The 19,231-nt window shown below is 55.0% G+C and overlaps 11 protein-coding genes across 11 annotated transcripts; 5 read left to right on the plus strand and 6 right to left on the minus strand.

Annotated features, from left to right (window-relative positions):
* Positions 1 to 852: 852 nt before the first annotated feature.
* BKA78DRAFT_244144 (glucosidase 2 subunit beta precursor) lies at positions 853 to 2,716 on the minus strand (the record flags this gene model as incomplete). The annotated part of the gene is made up of 3 exons (XM_066884006.1): positions 853 to 1,511; positions 1,559 to 2,503; positions 2,611 to 2,716. The coding sequence occupies 3 exons, from the start codon at positions 2,714 to 2,716 to the stop codon at positions 853 to 855; spliced, it is 1,710 nt and encodes a 569-aa protein (XP_066749712.1).
* An 884-nt stretch (positions 2,717 to 3,600) lies between these two features.
* BKA78DRAFT_359537 (uncharacterized protein) lies at positions 3,601 to 5,630 on the plus strand. Its single transcript, XM_066892382.1, has one exon. The coding sequence runs from the start codon at positions 3,613 to 3,615 to the stop codon at positions 5,527 to 5,529; it is 1,917 nt and encodes a 638-aa protein (XP_066749713.1). The 5' UTR covers positions 3,601 to 3,612; the 3' UTR covers positions 5,530 to 5,630.
* A 128-nt stretch (positions 5,631 to 5,758) lies between these two features.
* BKA78DRAFT_261283 (uncharacterized protein) lies at positions 5,759 to 7,846 on the minus strand. The gene is made up of 3 exons (XM_066885424.1): positions 7,349 to 7,846; positions 6,737 to 7,300; positions 5,759 to 6,690 (listed from the first exon to the last, which is right to left on the minus strand). The coding sequence occupies exons 1-3, from the start codon at positions 7,657 to 7,659 to the stop codon at positions 5,889 to 5,891; spliced, it is 1,677 nt and encodes a 558-aa protein (XP_066749714.1). The 5' UTR covers positions 7,660 to 7,846; the 3' UTR covers positions 5,759 to 5,888.
* A 1,228-nt stretch (positions 7,847 to 9,074) lies between these two features.
* Positions 9,075 to 9,778, plus strand: BKA78DRAFT_349012 (LITAF-like zinc ribbon domain-containing protein; the record flags this gene model as incomplete). The annotated part of the gene is made up of 3 exons (XM_066890735.1): positions 9,075 to 9,156; positions 9,244 to 9,538; positions 9,622 to 9,778. 3 exons carry the CDS (start codon positions 9,075 to 9,077, stop codon positions 9,776 to 9,778), a joined length of 534 nt encoding a protein of 177 aa, XP_066749715.1.
* A 302-nt stretch (positions 9,779 to 10,080) lies between these two features.
* On the plus strand, positions 10,081 to 10,963 carry BKA78DRAFT_18192 (uncharacterized protein). The gene has a single exon (XM_066883429.1). The coding sequence runs from the start codon at positions 10,383 to 10,385 to the stop codon at positions 10,881 to 10,883; it is 501 nt and encodes a 166-aa protein (XP_066749716.1). The 5' UTR covers positions 10,081 to 10,382; the 3' UTR covers positions 10,884 to 10,963.
* On the minus strand, positions 10,755 to 11,766 carry BKA78DRAFT_303312 (uncharacterized protein). The gene has a single exon (XM_066887526.1). The coding sequence runs from the start codon at positions 11,570 to 11,572 to the stop codon at positions 11,009 to 11,011; it is 564 nt and encodes a 187-aa protein (XP_066749717.1). The 5' UTR covers positions 11,573 to 11,766; the 3' UTR covers positions 10,755 to 11,008.
* Positions 11,767 to 12,004: 238 nt separating this feature from the next.
* On the minus strand, positions 12,005 to 12,973 carry BKA78DRAFT_349014 (uncharacterized protein; the record flags this gene model as incomplete). The annotated part of the gene is made up of 2 exons (XM_066890736.1): positions 12,005 to 12,210; positions 12,403 to 12,973. The coding sequence occupies 2 exons, from the start codon at positions 12,971 to 12,973 to the stop codon at positions 12,005 to 12,007; spliced, it is 777 nt and encodes a 258-aa protein (XP_066749718.1).
* A 53-nt stretch (positions 12,974 to 13,026) lies between these two features.
* BKA78DRAFT_18151 (cleft lip and palate transmembrane protein 1-domain-containing protein) lies at positions 13,027 to 15,427 on the minus strand. The gene is made up of 2 exons (XM_066883414.1): positions 15,300 to 15,427; positions 13,027 to 15,249 (listed from the first exon to the last, which is right to left on the minus strand). The coding sequence occupies exons 1-2, from the start codon at positions 15,333 to 15,335 to the stop codon at positions 13,372 to 13,374; spliced, it is 1,914 nt and encodes a 637-aa protein (XP_066749719.1). The 5' UTR covers positions 15,336 to 15,427; the 3' UTR covers positions 13,027 to 13,371.
* A 593-nt stretch (positions 15,428 to 16,020) lies between these two features.
* BKA78DRAFT_244560 (uncharacterized protein) lies at positions 16,021 to 16,827 on the plus strand (the record flags this gene model as incomplete). The annotated part of the gene is made up of 2 exons (XM_066884043.1): positions 16,021 to 16,518; positions 16,582 to 16,827. The coding sequence occupies 2 exons, from the start codon at positions 16,021 to 16,023 to the stop codon at positions 16,825 to 16,827; spliced, it is 744 nt and encodes a 247-aa protein (XP_066749720.1).
* BKA78DRAFT_18233 (uncharacterized protein) lies at positions 16,803 to 17,754 on the minus strand. The gene is made up of 2 exons (XM_066883436.1): positions 17,455 to 17,754; positions 16,803 to 17,345 (listed from the first exon to the last, which is right to left on the minus strand). The coding sequence occupies exons 1-2, from the start codon at positions 17,650 to 17,652 to the stop codon at positions 17,040 to 17,042; spliced, it is 504 nt and encodes a 167-aa protein (XP_066749721.1). The 5' UTR covers positions 17,653 to 17,754; the 3' UTR covers positions 16,803 to 17,039.
* A 614-nt stretch (positions 17,755 to 18,368) lies between these two features.
* On the plus strand, positions 18,369 to 19,140 carry BKA78DRAFT_18271 (uncharacterized protein). Its single transcript, XM_066883444.1, has one exon. It carries the CDS (start codon positions 18,519 to 18,521, stop codon positions 19,005 to 19,007), a length of 489 nt encoding a protein of 162 aa, XP_066749722.1. The 5' UTR covers positions 18,369 to 18,518; the 3' UTR covers positions 19,008 to 19,140.
* The last annotated feature ends 91 nt before the right edge of the window (positions 19,141 to 19,231 follow it).

The following is a 19,231-nucleotide window of genomic DNA, read 5'->3' on the forward strand; positions in this document are numbered from 1 at the left end:
CTTTGCCGCCAAACCGCCACCAACCCGCAACCCTGAAACCCTACCCCAAACCCTAAAACTTTTGCTGAACGCCACCATCAAAACATTAAAACCGCAGACCCTGAAACGCAAAACACACATGCAAGGTCGGAAACAACCTCAAACTCCGCGCCGTTGACCCGTCGTCGCAATCGCCCGCCGCCGCCGCCGCCACTGCGGTGCTCGGATCTCGTCGAGCCTAAATGGTGGGTGTTCTTGATAGTGTCGGGTGTTTGGACGGGGGATAGAAAGGCATGGGACGGGATAGGTGGTTGATGATGTGACGTCATTGAACCTCCTTTCCTTTTTGCATGGATCATGGATGATGCCACTCGGTTTGGGAATATATGTTCGGAACCCGATGATATAAAACACCAGAGTTCAAGATGTTCGGGTTTTTCTGGAGGTACTGTATGTAGCAGCATTGTGTGTCGTTGTTTTTTTAATCTTCGAGCCTTTCCCGTTACACCCAAGTCAGGGACGGACGCAATGGATTGCCATGTTAGATTTTTCAACTCCTCCTTCGTATTTCCTCCTCTTTGCCAACAACAACGCCCGACAGGTCCAGAATGGACGAGAAACTCGAATGAATGAAAAACTGAAGCGCCAGAGTGCGTGCGTTGACGTCGGCCTCTCTAAATCAGCTAGATAGCTCATGGGCTTTCATATGATCTTCTCGTCTTGTCTCGTGTCAGTCTTTTAAATGTTCGCCATCAACGTGGCTAGTACGCTCAATCCACATCAACAATTGTACTCGAGCAACAACGATTGCTCATAATCACCGTCTGGTTCCGCGCCCAAACTTCTGCTCTTCCGATGTCCTCAACCTGCCCCTTACAACTCGTCCTTCTTGCCATCATCCTTCGCCGCCACAGCCGCAGGACCACAGACGGCCGGCGTGCCCACCTCCATGCGGTACACGCACTTCTCTTCCTCGCGGACCTTCCAAATCTCGTCATTCTCAGCACAGCCGAGGATGACAGTTGTCATGCGGTTGGGACCGTTCCAGCAGTGCTGGCCGTTCTCGTACTTGATGGCCAAGCGCTCGCCGGCGCCGAGACCGCGGCCATCGGGGCCGACCTCTTCGTCGACGGTCACGGTGCTGAAGCCCGCAAAGTTGCCCATGTTGACGTGCGCGCCGCCCTTCTTGGGCTTTTGCGTCGTCTTGGTCAGGAAGCAGTGCTCGTACGTGTACTCGCCGCTGTCGACCGATACGCAGCGTGACTTGAGCGCGCGGAACACGCCGTCCGGACCGTAGTCGGTCGACAGGTCGTCATTGTGCTTTTCAATCTCCTTTTGGCCGTTGTCGCGGTCCTTCTCGGCCGCGTGAAGACGGTCGCGAGCTTCCTGGACGGCCTTGGTCTCAACAGAGCTGCCGTCTGCGTCCTCACCCGGAAGCACTCCATTGTCGATCAGGAACGCGCGCAGGGAGCGCAGCTGCGAGTCGACAAAGTCACGGACTGGGGCAGGCAGGTAGGCCGTGATGGAGTAGACTGGAAGGGTCAGATCGAATCCAATTAGGGGGAAGGACGAGACTCACGGACATCGACGTCGCTTTCGGCGTTGCCATCAAAGTCGTCCCAGTTGAGACCCTCAATTTCAGGCTTGAGGAATTCATCAAGGTCACGGTCCTGCGCAGCGTTCTCCTCGGCAGTCTTGGAGGCGGCATAATCCAACCAAGAGTTCACTGCCCTCTTCACTCCTTCGTCGTTGAAGTTGGGGTTGTACTCTTCCGAGAAGCGTGACAGAATGGCCTCCAGCTCCTTGACCTTCTCCCGACTGGCGTCCCTCTCGCCTCTAACACGAACCAGGGCCTCTCTCAGCTCGTCAACCCTCTGCTTTGCCAGCCCAGCCAATACTGCAAATTTTCCGCCCTTCTTGCCTCCCTTCGCAATTCTGGCCTTCTCCTGCGCCTCGACTTCTTGCAATTCCTTCTCCATGTTCGCGGCCTTGATCTTGTGGCCCTCGAGCTCAGTTCCGAGCGTCTGCAACCGATCCTCGACCTCCTTCTTCATCCTTGCAGCCTCGGCCACCAACTCCTTTCTTTTGTTCCGCGCTGCATTCAATGACTTTTGCCGAGCTTCGTCATGCTTCCTCCACTCCGCTCCAATTTCCTTGCACCGGTCTGGGCAAGTGACCCCACCGACGCCCTCCCATTCATCGCTACCATCACAGCAAAGCTCGTAATCACACACACCATCGTTGACGGAGATGAAAGGGACGTAGCTTGGGATGTGTCCCTTGTTCTTGCAGTAGAATCCAGGAAGCGTAGTATTTGGGTCGGCGGAAGAGGGCTCGGCGGACAGAGCAACGCCACCCGCGGTACGAGGTGACAGAGGTGAGAGATAGGCACAAGCGCTAGTACCGGGCTCGTCGCTGCCGTCGGGGCAGTCGCAGTAATCGTCGTTAAGGCGGGAGACGGGAAGCACGATGCTTGGGTGGGAGATGCAGGCAAATTGAGCAGGGTCCTTGTAGTATTTGGCAACTGGAAATAGACATTTTAGCCCCTGATATGTCCATGGAGAGATGCCAAAGGCTGGATGCGGGACGCAGGAGGGGAAGGTAAGCTGAAGCTCCCATCTGTTTACTTACACTCGGGACCGACACCGCGTGGCCTGGAGCCGCCCTCGGCCGCCCGGACTGTGGGGGCAATGGCAGTTCCGAGGAGCAGAAGAGCTTCGAGAGATGTGCTCCTCATCTTGGGGCGTCACAGAAGTGGTTGGAAGAGAGTCGGGGATGCTTGGGCTGGAGAGGAAGCTGTGGAGGCCAGCTTGCTGCGACGATGGTTAGCGTGGTCCGAGCTTCCAACCATGCGGAGAAAACTGTGGACTCCGCTGGTGCAACCACGACATCTTCTCACGATCAGACAATGTGGGACAGGGGAAGAGGAGAAACTCGATCCATTGAGTCACATTCGTAAGAGTTTGGAATCAATGGTCTCTGGGAGTCTCCATGTCCATCAGAGGCTGACAGGCAGCATGTTCAAGACATCAAAGTGCCCAACCTTCGAATGCCGGAAGAGGCACTGCAAAATGGAGGGACGCCGAAGAAATTCACGGAATGCTTTATTAAAACTTTTGCTTCAGAAGCAGCGACGAAAAGGCGCCTTGAGAAAGAGCTCTAAGCTCCACACGGCAGTTACGACTGCTCGCGGATGCCCTTTCCGCTGTTCGACCTGTATACCTATGTCCATTTCCTGGGTTCCGCCTTGATTCTCCACCTTTCCCCCTCCTCCTCATGACCTAACTAACGTATCATTCGTGTCCATCTGTTCCTGTCGCGCTATCGCCGGTCGATAGACTGTCCACTCTTTGATTCAGCTCACGTTTGCTGGCCCTTTGACAGGAACGGGATCAGTTCTAGTACCGCGCGGCGCCTCGGTCCTCATTCATGGCTTCTGAAAAGGCGAATCCGTTTCAGGAACGGTCAGTCTAGGAGAATATTGACCTATCAACACCTGCCACAGCCAGCGACACCGATCCACTGCAAACAACACTTGATCGAGACGAACGGGCCCTCACCAGAAGCACATCGGACGGAGACGGGCGCAGGGGAAGCAGCCGTGTGCCGGGCGAAGAAGATGTGGAGACGTCCATGAAATGGCCCATCAGGCACAATTCGGCATCCTCAGATCCAGTTACGCGCGAGCGTCGGATGAAGAGATTGGGTCACTTCATTGAAAGAGCCAAAAATCGGGCAGCTCCCGAGAGAGAACCTCTGCGGACACCAGCGGAGACCACAGTCAACGTTCACAGAGTTCATGCCATGCCCCTCAAAAGGCGTACTTCTTCCACGGTCGCTCCAAAGCTTCTTTGGCTGACGAGACCTTTGGGCCATCACCAAACGGGTGCAGAGAGACTTCTTCGACGTGCCGGTCGTCACATGAAGCCAAAGTCTGGTTCTCAAGCGGAGGCCTCTCTTCCCATTTTGGAACCCTCAGATCAAAGTAACCGTTCCCGATTCTCGGCCCCTGATTATCCTGTAATATTCCACCGCGCGAGCTCCGGCGAATTGAGCATGAGAAGCAACGCAAACACTGTAATTTCAGGACCTAGACTTCGGCTTCACAAACGTCAACCATCTTTACAGCTCCTATCCGATGGTCACAGGCACAGAATGGACAGTCTGTACGTCAACGCGTCTTCGTCGCCCACAGCGAGCATTGCTCCGTCTTCAAGCAGCGGCTCGCGACGTTCGATGAAGAGCGCCTGTGCCGATGTGGCTACAACAAAGGCGGATGTACAAGCCGTCACCGTCTCTCCATCGCGTAGCAGCGAGGATAAGGCATCTTCCTCCAGCACTCCTCTGTCAGCCAAGCATGTTGTCGAGTCAGGACATGGCACCTACGAAATCGTTTGGGACGACCATTCCTCCTCCCAAGCGGCAGATGCAGACGATGCGTCTTCTCGACCTCGCTCCAATTCAGATCCTAATCTTTCTCGCCCTATCATGCCTGAATCACGGCGTGAATCCTACCATTCATCACCTCCAGGTCTCATGCGCGTCAACACGAAGCTCGAAGAGTGGTGTTATGCAGCGCGCGAGGCTACCGCTCTGGACCGTACACGTAGCCATCCACACTTCAGGTCCTATGTGGAGGTGTATCAAGACCCAGAGGTGCCCACATTCGACTTTGAAGAAGACGTTTCGGGACCCCCAACGATGGCCCCGCCAAACAGCGCATTGCCCTCAAAGCTGGCATCCCGTCAGACCAGCGTCGACACCACACCTAGATCTTTCCACGGCTCTGCGTCCCCTGGTTCAAGACGATCCTCTGAGTCCGACCCCGGCGAGTTTGTTAATACATTTGCTGCACACACGCCTTACACGGCCCTCCACGATACTTACGAACCAGAGCTCATAATCCCAACTGGCTACTATTCGCCGCGCCCGAACAAGCCAGTCGAATCCGGTGACCGTCTGAAACCACAATCGCGCAGCTTCTCCGGACTGTCCTCTCTGTGGGCAGACACGAACGACTTGGGCCCTGCCCCTCCCACCCACTCCTACAACCCCTATTGCGAAACACCAAACGTCGGCACGTCACGCCAACAACGACAGATTCTCCGTCTGCAACAGGAACGGTACCCGTTCCTCCCAGCCCCTCCTGACCATGGCGATCTGATCAACGCTGCCCATCGCGACAGCATCGTCTTGGCCAAGGACCGCATCCGCAGGAAGCACGCCGCTGCCGTTCAAGTCGGCGACCAGCAGGCGGGCTCGACTGCGCCGGGCTTGACGACGGGCCCGATTGCCATTCCTGTCCCCATCCCTCGCAACCAGCAGATTTCTTTTGTTGGAGCTCTGAGCCCTATCCTGGACGGTAGTCCGCCAAACTGGGTCAGGGGGATTGATGAGATGGCGAAGGAGGACGATGAGAGGAAGAAGATGGAGGCAGATGCGGAGTCTAATGGTGATGGGAAAGCTGTCGCCGAGAAAGATGCTCATGGCGACGCGGACAAGAAAGCTGCTTCTGCTGCTGATAATGATGTGGCTGAGGGATACTCGTGATGGGCAGGCGGCTGGTTGATTATTTGTCGAGGCGATGTAGCCAGGCGAGATTGCTGTGGCGGCTTGTGGGCAAGCTTGTAGCTGCAGGCGTGTGGTGGCAGACTGTGAGAATAAAGTATTCTTCCCTCCTATATGCGAGTGCGGTTTTGAATGGCCATGGCCGTGAAAAGTTGTCCCTTGATGGACCCTCAAAAGTTCTCTTTCATCATGTTATTGTTTCAATGTGTTTGAGAAAAGGGATCGGATTTGTTCACGCGGCATCATGTTCACGTTTATCCATACATCTGTCCTCCTGTACATGCGTGCCCGAGCTCCTCTTATTATCTACCGCCCTCAATGCTAATGTTTGGCCACCGTGCCTAATCATCCACGTTCTCCACAGCGACCTGCGGAACACCAACAGCCTTCTGCTCCCTTTCCTCCAAAAGCTCTCGCTCCCTCTCGGCCGCCTTCTCCGCCGCACGCCTCAGGCTCCTCTCCCTCAACGCCGCACGATCCACCCATCCTTCTCCCCTGAGCATGCCCAGCCCCTTCCTCACGACACCGCCCGTGACGGCTTTCGGATCGCGCTCATACACGGCGTTGACGAGCGCCAGACTGGCGACAAACAGCAGCACGTCGCCGTTTCGCACGCCGCGCCACCACTTGTGCTTGACGCCGACTTTCCAGAAGCTGTCGATGCTGAGGCGCAGTGAGTAGAGGAAGGTGCCGCGGCCGTTCTTGCGCTCCAAGAAGGCCCACAGTCCGCCCAGCGCGCCACCAAGGACGAAGCGACCCTGTGGCAGCAGACGTCCCGGCAGCCAGGCTTGGAAAAGGCAGATGCTAGCCCATGAGGAGCCAATAGCGCCTGTCACAAACAGCGCCATGCGCAGCACATTGGCGGCGAGCTTGTGAAGTGTGGCGAAGGGCGCGTTGACGAACGACTTGTAGCGCGGCAGGCTGAAGACCGTGAAGATGACGGCGAAGAAGCGCGCCACAGCGGGGAAGGCCGTGATGAAGTAGGTTATGTAGGTGCGGGCGCAAGAGGGGTCATGAGGGTGGAGGAGCGCGCAGGAGAGGGACTTTATCGCGGGGTGCGCCGGCGAGGTTATGGGAGCGATAGCTGTCAGTGATCGAGGGAGGGTTTGCTTGTTTGTGAAGAGGATCGGAGACGTAAAGGCACTGCAACTGTTAGCAACCACCCGAGAATGGGAAGCGGAGAACTCACGGCCAGCGGAGACGCGCAGTTTCTCCGATGCTGTCAACAATTGTAAATGTGTCTGGCCAAGGGAGTGCGCCCCTATAGCCATGAGGTCGAGGCTGAATGTATTGCGGCGATTGCTTCAGGATGAAGCGTCCATAGGCCTCTGGAAAGCAGTCCCTGTCAAAGACAAATGCATGGAGCAGCTGGCCACAAGTTGCCGGAAATATCAACCATGATCCAAACCACCATGGAGTGTTGTTGAACCACCCTCTATCCTCCAATCCATTGTATGCGAATTCCAAAGACCTAGTGAAGACGTAAATGGCGATAGTGACGCGCAGCTGGTCTGCTGGGCACATGCCGAGGAAAAAGCCCGAGAGACTGGCACCGATAGCCGGCGCAAGTCTTGCGGTCAAGACCCGAGTGACGCGAGGGTTGCGCCGTCTGAAGGGTTTCGCATTGTCATCCAGGATAGTGTCGCGCAGGCGAGTGAAGAATCGGAAGAGGATGCGATGGAAGAAGAGAATCAGCGCGAGCGAACTCGAAAGGCGCAGATTGGAAGACTTCCAAAATGGCACTGTTGACTTCCTGTTCCAACTTTAGCGAATGATATGACGATGTCCAAAGAAATCCTACGGTCTTGGATGAACTCTTGAGAGGAACCTCGACTTTATCGACTCCCATAGTCTAAGGACAGCGAAAGTGGAAAGTCCAAGGCGGACAGACGCGCGAATGGCGGCGGCATTGAAGTCGTCTGTGCCCTTCGCAATGGCCTCAAAGCGACGCGGTGAAGGGGCCTTTTTGCGCGCAGCGGGAGCGCGTGAGATCAAGTACTGGTGGAGAAGCCGGTACTCTCTCGCGCTGAGGGTGTAGCGGAGGGCATTTCGTAGGACGGGATCGACCTTGTCAGGCTTGCCAGAGGACGAGGACGATGCGACTGAGCTCATGGTCGAGATGGAGGCATGGCATCACAGCCATAGAGTGAGTGGGTCAGCATGGAGAACGGGAGGTCCGAGTGGAATGGTGGATTGATGTTTCCAATTCCGCACGAGCCTCGGCTCCGCCCGCTCAGCCCAGGTCCACCGCTCGTCATTTCGGCGAGCCGAAGCTTGTGAAGACGACGACCCTGAATTCCGCGTTGTCAATTCTTCATGTTTCAATATGCGATGCACTCAACACATCCGACTACTCTCACGATTCAGCTCTTCTCATTGTCGCGAGCCAAGCCAAACTATCTCGAATCAGACCTCAAGCCCGCTTGCCCAAAACCACAGCTGTGACTTGCCGACAGTCTCATCGCATCAGCCACAACGCACCTCGAGCGCCGCGCTGAAGCTGAATTGAAGAGTAGGGAGTTGGGATAGAGGCACTCCATGGCCCACTAAACGTCATGCCGTCAGTACTCATATCGAAGCGCACGGCGACTCCGTGACATGACGTGTTGTTGTGTCTTCGGCCTGGACCATGTTGAGCCACGAATTCGTCTCGACTTTTACTTGCTCCAGTTCACTGGCCCCCAAGAGATTTCCATGATCATGGCGCAGCAGAAATCTCTACCGAACAAGATGTGATGGCTCCAAAAAGGACCCCATGAAAGCCACTCGCCCCCACTGGGGCTGAATTCCCTTTCACACTTCACGAGTGCTGATCCCTTGTGGAACTTGGCCATGAGCCATACTCCTACGAGTATAGATGGTTCAAATCAGTACGCTTTGTGGCTGGCACGAGCTGCTGACAGGCGCCGGTACCAAGCATGGCGCAGCCTGTGCACCAACTGGGCAAGGTGGATTCTCCAATCAGCCTTTGACGACCCTGAGATTTGCAGAGGGCCGCCGCATGCAAACGCCCACATAGAAAATTAAGAGACGAAAATATGCATTCCTTTTTCTACCTGTGGACCCTGGACTAGGGACTAGGCCGAGTAGCTACATAAAGTGTCTTTGTCCTGCTCCAGGCTCCAGGTTCCTGCATACGACCAACCCATCAGCTCTCTCCGTTTCCCCACATTTTCGACAATTCCAACCGCAGGCTCACGCCTCTGACAAGACTTCTGCCTAGCATTACGTCAATCAACACGAGAACATGGAGAAGCACGCCAATTACGGTGGTAGGTCATCTTCTGTCTTTCCCTGTCAGCAATCGCCCGGGTGTACAAAGACCTCAGCCCTCCGTTTCTTTATTTGAGCACACCCTTGGCAGCAAGACCATATTTCTGGAGCTTCTCCACACTACCGTCGAGTTGGAAAAAGACACAGCTGTCCAAGGCAGTCCCAGTGTGGTACATTTACCCGTCTTCCACGTGATTTGACTTAAGGTCTTACAACGACGTGTCTTGACAACTCAACACCACACAACTACCACAATGGACGTCAAATCTGGCGAAAGGCCCAGCACGATGGAGCCTCCTACCTACAGCAAGACCGATCCATCAGAATCCTCACGGTGTTCGTCCGCAGTCTACCCGCTCCACTACCGATAGGACATCTTTTTATTTCGGATCAACGACCAGCTAACGCTATTCTTTGCCACAGCTCCGGGTATGATGACGCCTGATCACACGGGTCAGCAGTATCAGTCGCCTATGCCCATGTCCCAGATCCAGCCAGACCACCAAACCTACGCCCAGCAAGGCTACGCGCAGCCAGGCTACGCCATCCCGAACCCAGCCAGCACCTTTGTCGGACAGCAGCCCATTGGTGGCGATTCGCAGTACCGCAACGCGACTCCGCTGGCCAGCCTGCAACGCTCAGCTGCTCCCGTCGATTGCCCTGCCTGCGGTACACGCGCGTTGACGACCACCACGTTCAAGACCGGCAACACGACGCAGTAAGTTGGCCTTTTTGCCGTTCTCCAATATACATATATACTGTGTTGAGGGTTAAAGACGAAATTCTGACTGGCTATCACAGCGCCTGGGCCCTTGGCGTCTGCTGCCTCAGCTGCCTTGGCTGCTTTGCGTACTTGGTCAAAGGCACCAAGAACATCGAGCACCGCTGCGGAAAGTGCAGCAGGCACCTCGCCACCTGGCACCGCAGCGGCACCACCGAGGTGCACGCTCATTCTTAAGCCGAGAGCCATCCGGCTGCCTTTCTGGACGATGTTGATACGCTGGCGTGTGGGTTTTACACGGTGTCTTTGATTTGTGCCTTTGGATTTTTCATGGTTTGACTAGGAGAATGAGACGGGGTTGTACGATTGATGGATGATTGGATCTGATGCCCCGGGAGATTGGACTGGATTGGTTTTGGTTTATACCCACGAAAGGAGAAGTGTTAGCAATCTATGTGCTCTTGTGCATATGACATACCTCTCTTCCCTTCATCACCAAAAGACCCAGAAGTGCAAAAGCCAGATGACAGGTAGTCGACTTACCGAGCCCCAATTCCACGGACAGCTTAGAACGGAAGACGCGTTCCTCTTCTTTCTAAATAGAACAAGAAGAGGTGCGCTTTATTCCCATAGCGAGCGTTCTTCCTGCTGCCACGGTCAACTCTTGTGATGACACATTTCGGAGAGGGAAAATGTGGTTGCCGTATTCATATCAGGAGTCTTAATCCAGGGGGTCCTCGAGTAACGCAGTGCCGTCCCTCCGCTTAATCTTTCAGCCAATCACGGTTGCGGACGAGGCAAGCAAGAGCAGAAGTGCTGTTGGAGGTTGTGTTTGTACGGGATGAGTGATTTTGCCCACTCTTCATTTTTGCTGCACATCATCATCCTCGGTCCAGCCCAATCCAATATCATTGACTCGACCATACGGCGTTATGCACTTGTAGCACAGCATCCCACTTCATCACCTCATGCCGCAGCAGCTGGCAACATAGGCTCCGATTTGGTCCCATGTGCCACCACCAAATCATCGCAATCATCAACCCCTTCTCCGCGCACCACCACCGCCGCCGCTTCTCTCTCCTGCACCCTGTTTAGGAGTTTCTTGTTCTTGATTCGTCTTGCCGGCCAGGAAAGAAGCCAGGTCGAAGTTCTGCAGCTGTGCGGCGGGGTTGCCGGCGGATGCGAGCGGGCTCTTCTTCTGCATCTCTTCGAATTCGGCGCGGGTTTCTTCGTCCACTGCGAGCATGTTAGTTTCATTTGGATTTGGGTTGGTAATGGGATAGTAGAAAAGAAGAGAGGTGTGGTGGAAGAAGTTGGTGCGAGTGATAGGGAAGGATTATGAGGTTTGGCTGCACTTACTGTTGTCCATCAAATACGGCATGCCGACAATCAGACCCAAGGAGAAGAGACCCATGAGAATCATAGGGTTCTTGAGGAACGAGATGGGCGAGACTGCGACATGTTCGATTAGCAACCAATCAACCGGCGACGCCTCCACCTCTTCACTTCAAAAAAAGAGCTCGGAGAGAACTCACAGCCAGCTCTCTGAATGTAATATTCCTTGCTACCAAGCAGGCGCACGTCCACATTCGCCTTACCACCGCGGGCCTCTCCACGCTTCTCGCCGCGATTGTCCCACTCGTTGCCGCGGAACGTCTGCCATGCGCGAACAACCTCCTCCTCCTTTCCTTGCTCGCCCTTCTCCTTGCCAACATCTACCCTCAAATTCTCAAACGCATAGTCGCGGCAGTGTACGCTGAGCAGATAGCTCCCAGGCGCCACATCATCGAACGCAAACGTGTTGTCGCGGCGCAGCGGCGCCGACAATGCGGGACCGGATGAGTGTAGTGTTGCGTGGGTAGAGGCACCGAGGACTGAGGGGAGTGCGACGTGTGCGGTGCTGCCGATGTTGACGGTGATGTTGGCGGCGGATACGACGGCGGAGGAGGACAGGAGCGCTGCAACGAAGGCTGTGGCAGTCACATTGCGGAATGAGGAGCTGCTTCTGCTGCTCCGTGATGAGAGGCGCATGGTGGGCGAGCTGTAGTACGAGGAGTTGAAGATCGAGGATGAGGTGGAGCTTGGGTGCGGTGAAATGGTGGATGTGCGAAAGGTGCGTGGGGAACGCCGTAGTGATGTTCCGCTAGGATGTCGTTGCCGCGCTTCTTCGACACCTTGTATTCAGCGCAGAATTTAAGGCATGATTTCTTCACGGAACCCTGGACACTATTGAGAAAGCTCATGATATAGATTCAATTCAGTAGATCCAGGGTACCAATTCATGAGACATAAGTTTACCCCACAACTCCATATCGGCACTCTTTGGGGTATTGTATCAATCTCCGAATGTGCATAGAATGTCCCCGCATCTCTACGACGGCAGCCTGACCGCCGAACTTGTCGTTTTTTGCCACGAGCATGCAAACAGTCCAATTCACGCTTGCCCATCCATTGATTCCAAGCTCAAGCCCAGACAAGCTTGTTGATGTCGTCATCCTGCGAGCCAGTGAGCTCGCCCTCGGGAATGTCCTCATTGCCCTCTCTGTGACGCCAGCGCTTGCCCATGACCTCCTTGAACCAAGCCACGTCCTCCTCTCCGCTCGAAATGCGTTCGGTAAACGGCCGCACCGGCTTAACGCCAGGAAGCGGTGTCAACTTGACGTCCAGATCTGGCGCCACGAACAAGACGGCACTCAGCCTGCGAACACCAGGCACACGGCGCACGCGATGTCTCGCGGCGCGAATCCGCCCGCCACTCAGAATGGCGGCACACCAGCCCGCCAGCACAATCGTTGCGTCGCCAGGGACAAGAGACTATCCCGTTGGAGCGGAGGGATCCTCGATCTCCAGACCAGGTGTACCGTCCTGGAAGATGATTGTAAAGGTACCGTAGTCCGTGTGGGCACCGCAGCCGTTGTCGCTCTCGGGATTGGCAATGTTCTCAGTAGCGTAGTCGCAGAGACGGAAGTTCCAGTTGCGGTTGGTGTGCGCCTTGGCCATGTCGACTCCCGGTCCGGCGAGGTTGGAGCACGCGGAGAGCAAGTCTTCCACGTAGGCGGAAGCTGCGGCCTCGAAGAAGGTGATGATTTCGGAAAGGCGCTGTTGCGCCTCGCCCGGAAGACAGTCGACGCGGTGTGGTGACAAGTCAAAAGTGAATTTCTGGTCTGACTTGGGGTTCAAGACGGCGGCTGTCTTCAGAATCCCGCGCTTGGGGTAGGCGGAGTTGATAGCGTCAACATCGGAGGGGTGGGAGCGCAGGTGGTCGAAGAGACGCTGAATGGCTTCGAAAGGGGCCTTGACGGTAGGATCTTGGATGAAGTCAATCGGGAGGTCGGGAGAGAGAATCGTCGTCGTGGTTGTGTCGACGTCCTCCTGGTGGTTGTGGGGAAGGGCCACGTTGATGGGCGAGATAGTAGCAACCGAGGCGGCCATTGTCAAGATTGGATTGGGTATAGTTGTTGACAAGAATCAAGAATTGGTTGTGGATGAAGTCCAGAAGATTGAGGATCAAGTGAGGTTGTAGACGGAAGATGAAGGGTGGTCGATAAGAAGACTAAATACATGTACGGTGAAGTAGGCACGCACGTGCAGGTAGTGAGCCATAGTTCTCGGCAGGCTGGAGGACGATGCGAGAATGATCGGGCCCAAAACAAACATCAGGCAGATGCCCCTGCATGTAGTCCGGTATCAACATCAACTGACTCAATTCTGTGGCCTCACCGCGCAACTGCTACCACTGAAGACCTTGAGAAATGACGTCATCTTGGAACTCCACCAGCTTTCCCTTCAACCAACCCAACATCGTGATAGCCATTGGCACTCGCAAGTGCTCATTTCCTCTTTTTCGCCTTTCCCTCTTTCGCTGCGCCAGTCGTCTTGGCCTCGCTCTCCTTCTCAACCTTTTCGCCTTCAGTCAACAAAGGGGCGTCCTTCTTCTCCTCAGGCTCCTCCTCGCCGCCCTGACCAAACTCGTTGACACGTGAGTAGTCGACGCGGTAGATCCACAACTGGTACAAGTAGACAAAGAAGATGATGTCGTCGCGCAACGTGGCCAGACGATGAAGAGTGGGCATCTTGATGGTGAACGCGAACAGGTCGTCGATGAAGGTGTTGAGGAACTTGTAGGTCATGGCCTTGCGTGGCATGTGCGCGACGCTCTTGAGGCGGTAGTTGATGTACAGCGACGGCACCATCATCAGGAAGCCGTACGCGTACACACTGCCTACCAGCGTGGCGATGATGAAGCTGTACCACGACTTGTGCGTCTCGTAGATGAGCGAATAGCCGGCGTACGCGAGCAGCAGGGGCACTGCGATCATGTAGAGATATTTGAAAGCGATTCGGTCGTACTCCTGAGTCTCCTTTTCCGTTTCGGACAGCTGGTGCTTGTCTTCAAGGGAAATTTTGTAAGGGAAAAGAGAACCAGGAGCCGGCCGAATACGAATGTCAGCAGTTTTGGTGATCTTCCAGGCTTCGATGAGAATGCCTGTTCCCTGTCCAAACAAAATCATCCATGAGGTGTTCTCGTTGTTGTCCATGAGGTAGAGGAAGATGACGGACTGCATGAAGACGTTGGCAATGATGGTGCGGACAGAGGTGCCCACGTTGTCCTTCTTGTTGCGCCAGTGGGAGACGTCGTTCTTGAAGGCAAGCATTTCGAAAATCATGTGAAGGACAGACACGACACCAGTCGTTGCCAGCAGGTACACATTGCTGTCGAGGAGGATGCGCTTGAATTCTTCGAATTCAGCGCCATCCCCGCTCAACGTCTTTTGTCCTGGGTTAGCAGCAGCATTCATGCCGTTTGATTTGACATTGGTGTCGATGCTGGCAATGATGCTGAACTTCCAAAAGGATTGCTGGTTCAGCGTGATGCGCAGCGGGACCTCCTTGACGGTCGAGTTGAGCTCCATCATGTGGTCCTTGAGCTGCCAAAACGTGTTCACAAAAAGTACGGGATAGTACCAGCCGTTCTGGCCTGTCGCATCCCTGGCACCGCTAGCTTCAAGCTGGAAGAATTGACGCAGTCCCGGGTGGAGCGAGGGAAACCTTTGCACACCCGCGTCAGGGACGAAAGACATGGTGAAGTTCGGGTGGTAGTAATTGGCCACCTGCATGCCCTGAGCCTCAGGTTCGGGCTCCTCTTCCACATCGTCCTTGTCCGACAGCAGATTCCTCGTCTTCTTTTGCTTGCGCTTGGGCAGCTGCTGGGTCAGTGGGCGCGCAAAGTTGTACGCCACGGATGAGTCGTAGTTGGACGCGGTGGGGTCCATTTGCTTGCCAGCCTGCGCAATGAAAAAGTGCGCCCAGATAGGACCGCCATCCTGAGCCTCCTTTGGCACTTGGATCATTGTATCAATCTCGCGCTGGTCTTGCCAATCACCATATCCAAAGGCCTTTTCATCTACAACCAGCGACTCCTTGGGCATGTTCTTGAGCAACGGCATGACCATGGATGGTGACACATAGATATTAATGTCGAGCGGCGTGCCCGGCTGCCATATGGGGGCAATGGCATTGGGAATAGCGCTGTACTGGGCGTCTGGGTTGAGACCGGCGGGCCTCGACTTGAAGTCTGGGATTGCAACACTGGATCCGGGGACGGTTGCGCCTTGATCTGACGATCCTGAACCGATGCCGAAGATTTGTTTGGCCGCAAACTGCATCAGCAGAAATATGCCGACGCTTTGAGCGGCGGTGCGCAGGAACTGAGACGTCCGTTAGAGCAGTCGGGGCTTTTGGATTGGGGGATGCACACGCTCTGGCCGCCTTCCTCGCGCCGTTGTTCAGGCATGGTGGAGGATATGCCTTGTCGTCTCGGGGAAGCTCACGAGATTGTCGAGGTTGTCGAGCAAGGTGGAGGAAGAAGAAGAGGCCAAGGTACCAGGCTGGAGGCACAGCTGGACCTCAGCCACGAGCGGAGGCGGGACCGAGGCTTGGTACACAGGTCAGTCGTGGCACAGACAATCACTTCACTTTTTCTGCTTGTGTATCTTTAAAGAGAATACAAGCGGCTGGGATTTAATGCTGATTTCCTACGAGCTGCCAAAAATTAACATGATCCGCCAATTCTCCTCTCACAGTAATATTTTATACGACTTTCCCTGGGCAATTGATGTGGACGAGCGGAGGCGGCGGGACCGGCCAGCGTCGGACGGCGGGACGGATCCGCGACGATGCAACCAAGAGGCGATAGAATGAGAGCCACCTGCCACCGCAGCAAGCTTGCGCACGTCAACCGATCAACTGACTTGCCCCTTCTACTTGGCTTTCGTATATAAGAACATGGAGCTGCCGCCGTTCGTTTGCTGTCCTCAGCTTCGTCCCGCCTGAAGAAGGTGCACCGTATTCACCCGCGAACCGCTGACTCGACATTCATCACGATCCGCCTCCGTCCCTCGATACTCTGGTGCTTTACCTCCCCAAGGCGCCGCCACTTGTTCTCCTCCAATTCGCCCATCATGACCTTCTCCGCCGCCATGTCCAGCGCCCCGGCTGCTTCGTCAGTCACAAACACCCCGACAGATCCGCGCCCCGTCGTATGCGTCTTCTGCGGCGCCTCTGGCGGAAGCTCCCCCAAGCACATGGCTGCGGCCCGCGCACTCGCCCATCAGCTACACAAGAACAACATGCGGCTCGTGTACGGTGGCGGCACAGTTGGCTTGATGGGTGAAGTGGCGCGCACGCTGGTATCACTGTCAGGACCATCCGCCGTGCATGGAATCATCCCAGCCGCCTTGGTCAAGCTTGAGCAGAACTACGAGGAGGCAACCAAGCAGGCGGAACAGGAAGCGCTTGACAATGGCCTCCCGCCGTCGGCCTCGGGCCCGCGTAATGTTATCAACGAGCAGTTGTACGGCCGCACGACCGTTGTCAAGGACATGCACACTCGCAAGCAAATGATGGCACAAGAGGTGCTGCGCGGCGGCCCGGGCGGCGGCTTCGTTGCCCTCAGCGGCGGCTACGGCACCCTCGAGGTAATTATTTCCCGAACGACAACAATTGGGAGCGCAATAGGACCGTGACTGACACGATTGTAGGAGCTCATGGAAGTCACCACCTGGAACCAGCTCGGCATCCACAACAAGGGCATCGTAATCTTCAACGTCGACGGCTACTGGGACGGTCTCATTACATGGGTCAAGAACGCCGTGAGCAGCGGCTTCATTGCGCCCACCAACGCCGGCATCCTGGTCGAGGCACTGGACTCTGAGGAGGTCATTCAGTGCCTGAGGGAGTACAAGGTTGCCGAGGGCCGCTTCAACCTCAACTGGGGCGAGAACTAGGCAAGAGGAGAGCCAATTGATCGTCTCCTCTCAAGCGAATCCAAAACAAAAACAAAAGTCTACATGGTAAAAACGAGCATATTTTAGGCGTTTGTCTGGTTCAGCATTTGCACCTCTTCCGCGCGGCGGACACCGGTCAATGGCTTGAATTGCAGCAAGGGTCTTTGAAAAGCAGGATTTGGGAGGGTCCACAGGGTTGCAGCTCCACTCTCTCAATGCAGAAAAAAAGAAGTTGAAAAAAAGTTGGATGCCGAAGAAAGGAACGAGAAGACGATGCCGAAGATGATGCCGAAGATGCCGAAATGCCCGTCGATGCTCATTGAGACGCCGCACTCCATTTCCTTGACTTTTCCTTGACTCTCTCTCTCTGGGGAATACACGGATAGATGGAGGGTGATAAATGGAAAAGAAGGAAACGGCGTACTGGAGACACGGGCTAAGACGGGTTGGATGGAACATTTGCTGGCTTCTGCAGCGACTACACTTTGATATCTACTAAACAGCAATGATATCGGCGGGGTGAGATGAAGCATCACTTAGGCTTCAGAGAAAGCAATTGAGAATGTGCAAAATGACCAATTTCCCACGGTCAATTGACTTCTCCTGCCTCCTCCTCTTGCTCTCCTCCCCGCCGCACTCCTTCTCCTCGCTCGCTTCCATCTCCGCTACTGTAGAACCTGTCTGACCTGACCATCCCGCGTGATACACGCAACTCGCCAACCCCATCCACCTACTCCAATTAAGGACATGCCCGCGCTGGCCTCGGCAGTGGCAGTGACAGCGGCAGCGGCAGTGGCAACGAACAGGCGCACCCATCATGGGCATGTAGTCCACCTAGTATTCTGCAGTAGTTCCATCCAGGCACGCGGGTACGGGCAAGCGGGGTACTGAGTGGAGTGGAGGGATCCAGGAATGCAGCACATCCCAAAGGAGCAAGGCGCGATGGGCGACGGATGACGAAAAGAGGCATCAGGTGCCTGTGTGAGCACGGATGCTCTAACCGCTTGCGGTAGGTATGTTGGACGGAACCTACAACCCATCATCTCTTGGTGCGAGGCTTGGTAGGCGTACGAGGGAGGAATGGGGCGGGGCAGGTATGAGGACATTGTGCAGCCAGGCAAGTAGGTGGGCGGCGCTATGAGCGAGAGGAGGCAGTGGTATGTAGGTAGAATGCACGCTGCACGTCATGTTGTCAAACCGTCCACCTAGGCCAATTCGAATTGCGCATGCATCAGCACTTCTGTATTCCTTGGGTTGTGGTTGGTCAGTTGGCTGGCTGGCTCGCGGGCAATCCGTCTGCACCTAAATTAGCTGGCCCAAGTGCTTCCCAAGTGGGAGGAGGCAACGTGGTAGCCGGTAGCGCTGTATGTCGTGCTTGTAAAGGGTACGCGTACGGACGTATCCATCGCCATTTTTTGCTTGCCTGGGTGCCGAGGCTGCTACCTACTCCTCTTCCTGCTGTCATTGCTGCGAGATACCACATGAGTGCTCCTGTAGGAGAGTTGGTGGGGGATCAAATGTAGTGGCTGATGGATGGTTAAGTTGGAGGAAAGACACGAAGGCGACGACGAATGGAAAGGGAAAAGTGTCTACCTGGGAAGACGCTGGGTAAGTGTTGATCTTGTTCAGGTTGAACGCTGGGTAATGATGACACTAGATGTTCACATCGAACAAGTCTATTGCATGTACATATGCATAGTGTCATTTGCCTTGTGGTCACTAAGGGTAAAGAAATTCCCAATGGAAAACTTGACTGCAAAGAAGCATTCGAATTGAGCCCAGCTGGCTACTCTCTCTTTCCACCTTACTGGCGTTCTTGGTGCATGCGTGCCCTTTTCACGCAAACTCGTCTACCTTTGCAATTGAGAAAACAAAAGCATATCCAAATAAACAACCAGCAGCTCGAAGCGTGCGAGTCTGCTCTCTCTATGTCTAAAATGCGTCTCGGTACCCATGTCCTATATCCACTATTTCCTTTTCTTTTTTGGTGTTGCGATTCCGTCCCTCGCCCACAATCTGAGCGTGTCCAACAAGAAAACGATTGGATGTTGACAGGAAGAGGAGTTTCGTGGGGTGTTGGTAGCGTGTTTAAAGAGGTCCAACTTGGCCAAACACGTGGTAATGGTGGCAAAGAACGGTGCAACAAAAGGAACGAAGGCGGTGAGGGGAGGATGAGGTGAGGTCAGGAGGTCCAAGTGTCCGGGGTGTAGGTGGTGTCTGAGCGAGCGAGCCTGGACGCAACCGAAAGAGCCGGCGGCGGCGGCGGCGGGGTAGGACAGGACACCTCAGTCCTTCTCCTCAACATCGATTTCTTGTCGAGAAGAACCCCGTACGCAGACGCCTTGGTCTACTCGTTGACGGCAAAGAGATTTTTCGGAGACTATCCCGGCGACAAAAAGAAAAA

Source organism: Phyllosticta capitalensis, assembly GCF_038381095.1.
Source record: "Phyllosticta capitalensis strain CBS 128856 chromosome Unknown BKA78scaffold_1, whole genome shotgun sequence".
In the NCBI taxonomy this organism is placed as follows: domain Eukaryota; kingdom Fungi; phylum Ascomycota; class Dothideomycetes; order Botryosphaeriales; family Phyllostictaceae; genus Phyllosticta; species Phyllosticta capitalensis.